A 10,976-nucleotide genomic window follows, 5' to 3' on the forward strand; every position below is an offset into this window, starting at 1 on the left:
ACCCTAGAAAGAAAAGAAGGTCTGCAATTGTGTCCCTAGCCGGTTTGAACCGAGGGACAGCCACGGCGGCGATCAAATTCCGGCGAGGATGATCACCGGCGGCGAAGGGGAAGTGGGGGAAAAGGTTTAGGAGCTCACGGTGGGCTCGGGGGTGGCCGGAGTCGAGGAAGGAAGGTGTGGAGACGGCGGTTTGATGGAGAACCGAGCCGGCGCGGTGAGGTCCCAAGGCAGCGGCGGTGTTCCGGCGGCCGGAGTGCAGGAAGGCAGCGAAGAAGTGGCTAGGAAGCTTCCATGAGTAGATGTAGTGCTGGTGGTGAGCTCGATGAGGGCCAAGAAGGGGCAGAGCGGCGGGACGACAGTGAGGCCGAGCGGCGACGGTGAACCGGACTGCCGGTGCGGCGTTCTGGTGGCATGAGCGTGAGTGGATGGAGAAGAACTGGTCAGGGAGCTTTAGTGGGATGTAGTGGTGCCGATGGAGCACGGGATTGTGGGTGTGGGGCGGCGATGGTGGCTGAAGACGGCGAGCAGGACTGCGGCAGAATGGTGGCGACGGTGGTCAAGTGGAGAAGAAGCCAAGGAAGTGAAATGCGGCCGTGCGAGGAGGTAAAAGAAGTCGAGTAGGACTCCTGGATGCTCTGCAGAACTAAGAAGAGCACGAGCGAGCTGGAGCAGCCGCTGGCGAGCGGCGACGCGACGTGGCGGCTGCGGGCGACGGCGGCACGACGTGGCGGGGCGGGGAGAAGCCAGCAAAGGTTGGGCGAGCGGCGGGCGGGTGAGCTGGAGGGCCACGTGGTGGGGTTAGAGCGGCGAGGGGCAGCTGGCAGTGTGGGAGCTCGCCGGCGAGGGGCGGCGGTTAGTGGAGTAGAGCAGCAGGGAAAACAGAGAGGGAGGGGAGAGAGGAAGACGATGAGGACTTCTCTGTATTTTTCCAAAAGAGCAAGGGGTGCACTATAAAGTAAAATTTTCTTTCAAACCATAGCCCAAATGGAAGTATGCCCAAAGCAAAAGTGTAGAGTTTAAAAAGATCTACAACTTTGCTTTAAGGGTCAGCTTCAAAAGAGTTAGGGTTTTGAAACTAATTTAAAATCCGACAAACTATCAAATTTTAATTAAAACCTATTAAAAATTCACATTCCACTTGAAACCTTATGGTGATTCTTCTTCTTATAGTGGTTTAAAAGTAAGTTCCTGCCTTTACAAAACTAACCTTCATATAATTTGAAATTGCCCTACCTTCAAACACATTTAGCAAAAGAACTCTAATGTTTCCATAATTAGAAAAGTACCCTTTAACTTGCATTTAGGTTTTGCAAGCATTTATCAAAGAAACACATAGTTCATTCTAACAAGCTCAACATATACTAGAATTTAGTATGCCTATCTCCTAAGTACCTGAATGTCACATCCAGCTTCCACACGTAGGGGCCCAAGACCAACCCGCGGTGGTCCCGGCCTGCAGTAGCCGTTCCTGAGGACCTTGTCCTCATGGGCACGTGGAGGCGCCGGACCTGCTAGAGTGCGGGGTGAGGTCCGGAGACCGTAACCCCAGCTGTCACGCCCGGGCCATACGCCCCATCACCCAAAGGCTTAGTGCGAGGTTACAGATAACCTCGCGCCTCTCGGGTTGGACACACTAGTAGGAGATACCCTTGTCTGTATGTACCGACAGAGGCCCCCGAGCCCACCTCTGGTGAGGAACGAACCTGCAGGTGGGGCCATAATCTTGTGTTGTGACGGGTGGACAGCTTCCGCCCACAGCGAAGGGGCAAGAAGGACTTTTGTGGCAAAACTGCCTAAATTATTCCAGTTCAAGTACGCAGACAATCGCTATACAGGCGATAGGGTCTCAACACACTTCAAATGGAACAACTCATTGGTATGTCGGGTCACCGCCCGATTCAACCACGGTTACACAGGATCGACGTAGGTTTACCTCGCACGAAGGCGAGTCCAGCCTTACAATAGCTCGCAACTTTTACACCACAGGATAATTAAACATTATTACACAGAGGTTTTGTTTCACCCTAACTAGTACAAATTTATACAAGTATTGTTCAAAACTTCAAGTTTAACAAACCGTATTCAGAGTTAGCAGCGGAAAAACATCGCGACTACATACGTCGCAGTAGTAGGCACCATACTTAGCCCTAAGCATGGCGTTACATCGAAGGATCATTGCCGGCCAGGGACGGATCCCATTCCACGGACCAGCCAAGAGGAACATTGCTGGGCCAAGTCAAACTATCCTCTTGAGTCACGAATGACATACCTGAAAACCATATTACTAGCAAGACTGAGTATACTAATACTCAGCAAGGCTTACCCAATATTTGGGTATACTTAGCCCATAACTAGACCATGCTAGGTTGAACGGCTCTAGTTTTTCTTTTGCTGAAAAGCAACAAAGAGTATGTCCTTACTTTCATATTTTAGCTTTCAGATTCTAGTTTCTTTAGCCATTCTAGGTAAGCACCTGTACTAGTCAACCAAGGTAGATATTAAGCATCCATCAAAATTATTCCATTAACTGTTATAGTTATTACTCTATGTGGCAGAAGTATCAAGTAGTCTCAATCTCTGCGAGAGACGGACGATTCTGAATCGAATTTCATAACCTTGCAAGGGATCCTAACTCACACGCTCGAAAACTTTCCTTTCCGGGCAACCATTCCCCTCATCTTTCGGTTCATGGATCAGGGCCACCACAAGCAACTGCAGGACCGTACGCACATCCAATGTGCAGGACGTACATCTACAGCGCGACTGTATAACCGTACTCCTATCTGCTATGCAGAACGTACTCCCACACGTCAGTGCGTGTGTGCGATAAAAACCAAAATTCGAGTGGTGGGGTAAGTCCACTTGCCGGGCCAATTAGGTACTAGGCTTACCGCGTACCATATTTACGGTATGTGGCTAGTACTTTCAAATACTTGACCACCACTACCACACACTGCAACCTTATCAAACTTAAACCAACACAGACGGGTACCATTCCAAATCATGGTACTGCACATAATCCCATCCGTGATCCTTATAGTGATTGCAGAATGGTAAACAATCAACTCCTATATCATGCGAGTGACTGGAAATCACTCAACTTCTGCCGATCTATTAGCAGAGCATCTACTCAATAAGGACTCAGAAATAGTACATAGGTTCCTAAGTTTCATGCATCTAGGGTTTTATTACAACTCCTAAAACTTAATGCACAATATAGATATATAACATAATAAGTGCATAATGTGAAAAACTGGGTTATGCACCGGGGCTTGCCTTCTTGGGTGGGGCTGGGGTCAGGGATGTCAATAACTTCCGAACTTTGGTTCGGGGCTTCAGTTAAGTCCTCAGCGACGTTCACCTGGTCTTCAGATAAACCTTGCTCGGGTTCCGGGACCAGTTTGTAGATTCCGTCATCAAGTGTCGTTGACTCTACATGATATGCAGCGATTTGAATTAGGTGGTTATTAATTTAAGAACTTTACTTCACAATAAAGTTGCAATCCAATACTTTGTAAACAACACATCACACAGCAAGAAATTTGAATTCAAACTTACTCTTTGTACATTAATTCGATTATCTCAACTAGCATCATAATTAATTTCTATAGCTTCAAGTATGAGAGTATTGAGATTAGAAATTTAACCATACACACTTCAAGTTGATGCAGAGCTTCTGTTAATTTTGCTCATTTTTAAACCTAAGGATTAGTAGTATAAAAATATTTAAATTCAAACTTAAGTCAACAAGTTTTACTTTTAGTTTGAAATCTACAGGGGCTCTAGCTTTTCATTTTTGTGGGTGTGCTTACTTCTATCAGATGAGCTTACAGTAATTTTTTCATAAATTCTTGAAGAAAGAAACTAAGGCATTTGAATTAAGTTCAAATTTCAAGTTTAAATCCAAACCTTAGGCAAAACAGTGCTTTTAAATTCTTGAAAAAATACTATGAGTCACTTAATATCAGAACTACACATGGTAAAAAGATCTAAGCAGGAAAGCATTAGCATCATGCTTGAATAAATTGATTTCATTTCAAACTTGATTTGCACAAAATTTAAATGAGTTTAAGTTAGAGTGTAGTACTGAAGGTGAAATTTGCATACAAGTTCACTTACACCTTAAACAGGTTGCATACCAAAAATCACATGAAATAAAGCTAGCATGCAAAAGTTAAACACAAGATACCCTTTTGCTAAACTTTAAAATAACTCTAAAAGCATTTAGTTTCAAACTAAACTCTAGTAACAAAAGTTATAGAGCTTGGCTCCTAGAGTACAACAAAACTTGTTTGATAATTTTTGGATTTTTTGTCAAATTCCTATCGATTTTCAAAGTTGACACTTTGAATTGGGGAGAGGTACTGATATTTCACAGAAAAGATCCTAGAAAGATTTAAAAACTTGCAATTGGGTCCTTGGCCGGGTTTTACAGAGAAGCCGATTGACGGCGATCACATTCCAGCGAGGGGCTCACCGGTGGCAAGGGGAAAGTGGGGGAAGAGGTTTAGGAGCTCACGGCGGTCACGGGGGTGGCCGAAATCGAGGAAGGAAGGGGCTGAGGCGGCGGGTCGACGGTGAACCGAGCCAGTGCGGCGGGGCTCTGAGGACGGTGGCTGCATTCCGGTAGCTGGAGTGCCGGAGAGCGACAGGGAAGTGGCTTTGGGAAGTTTCTGCATGAAGATGTGGTGTTGATGGTGAGCTTGTTTAGGGCTAAGAGGTGGCGGAGCGTCGGGATGGCAGCGAGCAGAAGCGGCGGCGGTGGAAGAGCTCACCAGCGCCGTGATCCGGGCTGCGTGGGTGCGAGGGAATGGAATTGAACTGGTCAAGGAGCTCCAGTGGGAGGTGGGGGTGCTAACGGAGCACTGGGTTGAGCGTGTGGGGCGACGGAGGCGGCTGACGACGGCGGGCAGGAGCAGCGGCGGAGCTCCGGCGAGGTGTGATGCTCGGCGAAAAGGAAATGAAGCAGAATGCGAGTGCGTGAGTGTGTGAATGAGTTCATGGGGAGCTTAGGAACATGCTTCAAGTCCAGGAGAAGCACGGCGCGCATGAAGCAGCTGCTAGCAGCCCAGCGACGTGCGTGGCGGCCTCGGGTGCCGGCGGCGCGACGTGGAGGGGCGGGGAGAGGCCAGCGGGGGTTGCACGGGCGGCGGGAGGGTGAGCTGAGAGCCACGTGGTGCGGGAAAGGCGGTGCGGGGCAGCTGGCAACTCGGGAAAGCGGCCGACGGGCGGCGGGTGAGCACAGACGCGAAATAGAGGAGGAGGGGCTGGAGGTAGACGATGAGGACCTGGTTGGAATTTTTCAAAAGTGTCAGGACTCCACTGTAAAGTAAAATTATCTTTCAAACCATTGCTCAAATGAAAATATGCCCAAAAGCAAAAGTGTAGAGTTTAAAAAGATCTATAACTTTGCTTTAAAGGTCAGCTTCAAAGGAGTTAGGTTTTTAAAACTATTTTGAAATCCAACAAACTATCAAATTTCACATACAACCTAATTTAAAATCACATTCCAATTGAAACCTTATGGTAGTTCCACTTCTTACAGTGGTTTAAAAGTAAAATCTTGCCTTTGCAAAACTATCCTTCATACATTTTGAAATTACCCTACCCTCAAACACATTTAGAAAAAGGACCCTAATTTTTCCATAATTACAAAAATACCCTTTAACTTCATTTAGGTTTTAAAAGCTTTTATCAAAGCAACACACACTTCATTCTAACAAGCACAACATATACTAAAATTTAATATGCCCATCTCCTAAGTACCTGAATCTCACAACTTTCCCCTCTGGCGAGATCTCCGAGGGGTCGTCCTCTGTCCGCGTTCTGCGCGCCTGACGGTTCAGCTTCCTGTCTTATTCGCGCACATCCCGCCGTACTGGCGGTTTGGTTTCCACCTTTTCCGCCTGCCTCCAGCGACCACACCTTTGACCGGTGGGCCAGGGCCCACCGTTCATAGGGGCTGAGAGGCGGGCGCCTGGTGTGAACGACTCTTCGGATTCCCCTCGGTCGCCGTGGAGTCCAAGGAGGGATCAGCTTTATTTAAAGGCATGCGCCGCAGGGATCGGCTACCTTTTCGCACTTGCCTTCTCCAAACGTCACAGCACCCTTTCATCTCCACTCGCACTTTTGCGATCTGCTTTTTGCGCCCGGCGTTTTTTCCTCTTCCTGCATCCTTGCAATCCTTCCCCTTGCATCCGCAGCAATCGCCACCATGTCCCCTCTTAGCCATCTGCACCGCTTCCGGCACCAAGAACAGCTCGATGTGGTGCGCCGCCTCTTGGGGTGGACCACGCTAGAGCTCGCCAGGAAGATCTAGGTAGGTTTGAGCTCCCTCAATGATCTGGTCGCGGGGGAGTTTATCCTCTTCAACGCATACATCACCTGCGGGCTAGCCCCTCCGATCTCCTCCTTCTTCCTTCTGCTCCTGGAGGAGTTCGGTCTTCAGCTCCAGCACCTCACCCCCCACTCCATCCTCCTGTGTCCATCTTCACCCACTTCATGGAGATGTTCGTGGGGGTCCGTCCCTGCATTCCCAACTTCAGGCACTTCTACGCCCTGGTCGGGTCTAGGAGGAGCAAGTGCGCCGTCGGCGCCTACTACTTCCAGCTTCGGCACGGGATGTCCAGCTCCTACATCAGTGCTTTCTCCAGCGCCAAGTGGGAGGACTGGCGCAATGACTGGGTCATTGCCATGACCGACGCCAACGACCGCCTCGAGCCGCCGACCGAAGGGCCCCTCCTCGACCGCAACTGCTGGAAGGCCAGGCCGTCCCTACTGGCGGAGCTCAACCCAATGCTGGACCAGGTCAAGACTCATGCGAGGGGCCCCTAACGTCCATGATGGTGCTGGGCAACTTCCTGAGGTGCCGCATCGCTCCCCAGCAACAACGATCCAGGATGGCCTGCATGTTCACCGGGGAGAAGGACTGCAGCAGGATCGTGCGCGGGGCCGGCTCAAAGCTATCCGGCGCGGAGCTAGAGGTTTTGATTCGGGCGATGACCGGCGTGGCATACGCCGCAGAGTCGTTGGTGCTCCCGAGAGGGGTCAAGGTCCTGTGCGAGGACCAGGCGATGCGGACAGCGGTCCTAGCGTTGCTGCCGACCCTTGACAAGGGCGGCCTGGTGGTCCGGCAGGTGGGGGGCGACCCCAATCACGGGATTCGGATCCCCGGAACCTCGCCCGACGGCCACAAGCGCGCCGATCGAAGCCCCGGCGGGTCCTGCCACGGAGGTCTGGCTCCCACCGGGAAAGAGAAGGTGCCAGAGGCGGCCACCTCGCGGAGCAGCCGGAACCGCAAGGAGGACAGGTCACGGAGGCTCCGCCGCGGCGACGGATCCTTCATGGGGGAGCCAACCCCCAAGCATCAAAAGATGACGGAGTCAGGGGGGCAGAGTAGCTCCCGGGCTCCGCCGCAGCCGCCGCATCACCAGTAGCCGCAGGGGAGGCTAGAGGAAACGCGGCGGTCTCCACCACAGCATTGACCACCGCCGCCTCCACCACCTCCACAGCAGCGCCAGGCACCTCCGCAGCAGTGCCAGGCGCCGCCACCGCCGCCATCCCAACGGCAGCAGCAGGCCCCACCGCCACCACCACAGCAGCAGCAACAGGCCCCACCACCGCTGCCTGAGATGCCTTCGGCGGAGAGGCCCCGCCAATCACCCGGGGCATCATCCACAGGAAGGAGGGAATCCTTGGTCATGCAGGCAGGATGGGGAGTGCGGAGCTCCACGTGAGTGGTTAACTCCTCATGTTTTTCTTTATTTCATTTATTTTCTGGATCTTATCTTGATGATCTTTGCCAGGACTGCTCACCCTGCAACAACCTCCGCATCCTCCGGCGACTCTCCAGCCGGGAGCTCCAGCCCCCAGCCGGTTTCTTCCACCACCGCTGGGGGGCCGGTGGCAACGGCGGCAGCACCACCATCCCCGCCCACGGCCGCGGAGGCTCGGGCCGGAGCTTCGGCGGCCGAGGCCACACCCCAGACAGAGGCGACCCCTCCAGCCGCAGCGGGCGGAGAGACTACCGCGGCGGCTGCCTCGGGATCCACGAAGGGGGCACCCTCCGTAGAGCCGGCTGCGGAGGAGGGTACAACGACAGCGGGGGTAGACACAGCGGAGGTCACAGGGGCTCCCAGCTCCGGCCCCTAGCCCGTGCAGGAGGATGTGCCGGAGGTGGTGTACGGGAGGCGCCTTCTCCCAAGCCAGGTGGAGGTCCCTCTTCCCCGCCTCCTGGTCAAGGCCCAGCGGGCTTGGAGGAGGCGGAAGTGGGCTTCCGGCAGGAGTGGGAGAAGTTGGAGGCAGAGCGCCTTTGGCTCTTCGATTAGAAGCGCTGCCTAGGGGACCGCATCCAGGTGGTGGCCTCCCGCGCCGCCGAGGAACGGGGCCCAGCTCGAGCAGGAGCGCGAGGTCCAGCGCGAGAAAATGCACAGGGTCATCGACCGAAAGATGGCAGTGGCCACCCGGGAGAAGGCGGCGGCCCAGAAGGAGAAGGAGGTGGAGCTGAAGGAGCGGACGGCTCGTCACACAATCGACGCTGCCAAGACTATGGCAAAGATGATTGACGACGAGCAGGCCACCCTCAACCATCGGGAGCAGGAGCTGTCCCACCGGGAGGCAGCTGTCAAGGAGGAGGAGGATTGCTTCTCCACCCTCCGGACAAACCTGGAGGCCCGGACCCATGACCTCAAGGTGCGGGAGGCCAAGGTGGAGGGATTCCTGGCGGAGCAACACACCGGGGTTGAGCGGATTGTGAAGTGGGTCGGTGAAGCAAGCACCACCCTGGAACCCCTTGGGCTAAGTCCCATCCAGGTTGCAGAGGCCCCTTCTTTACTCGGCGCCATCCTTCCGGCGCTGGACTCCGCCGCTGAGCATCTGCAATGCCTGGAGTCCACCCTCGTCGCGCGCCTGGAGGCCGAAGGACGGGAGCTTGCCCGGGTGGTGGTCAACTACGTCCTCACCTGCTTCCGGAGCCATGACCCCGCCATCTCCTTAACTCCAGTCCTGGAGGGCCCCGTACCAGAAGCGGAGACCGCTGCCCGGGAAGGAGTACAAGAAGTGGTGGAGATCGTGGCTGCCCGCTTCGAGCGCAGCACAGGGCCGGACCTGTAAAAGGAGGAGGCCCTTCCGGACCGCCAATAGAATAGGAGTAGTCTTCTTGTTGTTTTTGTACATATTGTAAGTTATACAAAGTCTTGCACACAATATGTAATACAAAGATATGTAATACAAATTGTTTTTGTATTCATTATAAGTAATGTAATATTCTGTATATGACAAGCAATAAAAACTTAGCTGTTTTGCAAGAAAAACTTAGCTGTTCTTCCAGTTGCTTGTTCTGTCGTGTGCTTACTGGACTACCGAGGTCCCTTGGCCCCCTGGGAGGTAGTCACAAGGGATTGGGACTAGCTTCCATGAAAACGAGGTTTAGTCCTGCACATGACTTAGGATCGAAGCTTAGTAATCGTTCCCACGGGGTCCCGGACCTTGCCGGCGAGAGTCCTTTGAGATGCTTAGTGAATCAGAGCACCAGGGCCTAGGCTTAAGGACCGAAGGGGTCCGGACTTCCGGATCTGCAGTTCTAGGTACTACGGTACTTATCCTAGGGAGGTAGAGCGTGTAGGCTTTGGGTATGGAACCAGGCTAAGCGGCTACCCAACTCTGGGCCCTGCTGAGGATAGGTACGCTTCCCCGAAGCCGGTCCCTAGAAGACTGGACCCTTCCTTCCTGTGAAGGAGAGGTCTTGGGTAGAGACACAACCCAGCAACTCAATCCGGGCCTCAAGCACGTCATAGGGGTAAAGGACCACGTGGGGGTTAGGGTAAGCGGTAGACAAGAAAAGAAACTGAATTGCATAAACCTCAAAAGCAGGCGGAGAATAAATTTTTCCTTCATAAGTTAGTACAGATAGAACGTGCGATGAAACCCAGGGGCCGGGTTTATGAGGGCGGACCTCCACTGCCCTGGTCCGCACTGGGGAGCTACCATATTACAAAGGAAAAAATGTATTCTCGGCTAAGCCCCTAAGGATAAAACTTACGGAGGTGCTCAATGTTCCATGGGTTGGGTAGTTGCACGCCTTCCTCCTTAGCTAAGAGAACAGATCCGGGTCGGCACACCTTTGACACCTTGAAGGGGCCCTCCCAGCTGGGGGAGAGCTTGTGGAGCCCCTCTCGGTTCAGGATTCGCCATAGGACTAGGTCCCCGACCCAGAGCTCCCTACTATGCACGAACTGTTGATGGTAACGCCGGAGCGCTTGGTTGTATCGTGCATTTTGGACTGCTACTCGCCATCTTCGCTCATTGACGAGGTCTACATCTTGGTGATGCTGCCGCTCCTGCAATTCCTCATCGAAGGTTTGGACTCATAGTGAGCCTATGGTGATCTCCGGGGGAAGGCATGCTTCGGCCCCGTAGACCAGGAAGAAAGGGGTCTCCCCGGTTGCTCATCTGGGTGTGGTCCGAATCCCCCATAGTACGCTTGGAAGCTAGTCAACCCACTTCGCACCATGCTTTTCAAGATCGTTGTAGGTGCGAATCTTGAGCCCCCTGAGTATCTCAGCATTAGCCCGCTCCACTTGGCCATTGCTTTTGGGATGTGCCACAGAAGTGAAGCAGAGCTGGATGCCGATGTCCTCGCAGTACTCTTGAAAGTGCTGGCTCTTGAACTGGGTCCCGTTGTCGGTGATGATTCGGTTCGGGACCCAATTGACTTGAGGAACGCAATTGCCGATGCCTTGGTGATGTTGACCACAGGGGTTGCTTCCGGCCACTTGGTGAACTTGTCGATGGCAACGTAGAGGTACCGGTACCCGCCGACAGCCCTAGGGAAAGGTCCCAAGATATCCAACCCCCATACAGCGAAAGGCCAAGAGGGTGGAATCATTTGCAGAGCCTGAGCTGGAGTGTGTATCTGCTTTGCATGGAACTGGCATGCTTTGCCGGACTCTACCAGCTCAGCTGCATCCTGGAGCACT

General features: G+C 52.9%; 1 protein-coding gene across 1 annotated transcript; it reads left to right on the plus strand.

Moving 5' to 3' along the window:
- The first annotated feature begins 7,711 nt into the window (after window positions 1-7,711).
- Window positions 7,712-8,327, plus strand: LOC112898129 (keratin, type I cytoskeletal 9-like). The gene is made up of 2 exons (XM_025966517.1): window positions 7,712-7,732; window positions 7,806-8,327. The coding sequence occupies exons 1-2, from the start codon at window positions 7,712-7,714 to the stop codon at window positions 8,325-8,327; spliced, it is 543 nt and encodes a 180-aa protein (XP_025822302.1).
- Window positions 8,328-10,976: the final 2,649 nt, after the last annotated feature.

The sequence above is a fragment of the Panicum hallii genome, chromosome 6 (genome assembly GCF_002211085.1).
Source record: "Panicum hallii strain FIL2 chromosome 6, PHallii_v3.1, whole genome shotgun sequence".
Classification (NCBI taxonomy): Eukaryota; Viridiplantae; Streptophyta; class Magnoliopsida; order Poales; family Poaceae; genus Panicum; species Panicum hallii.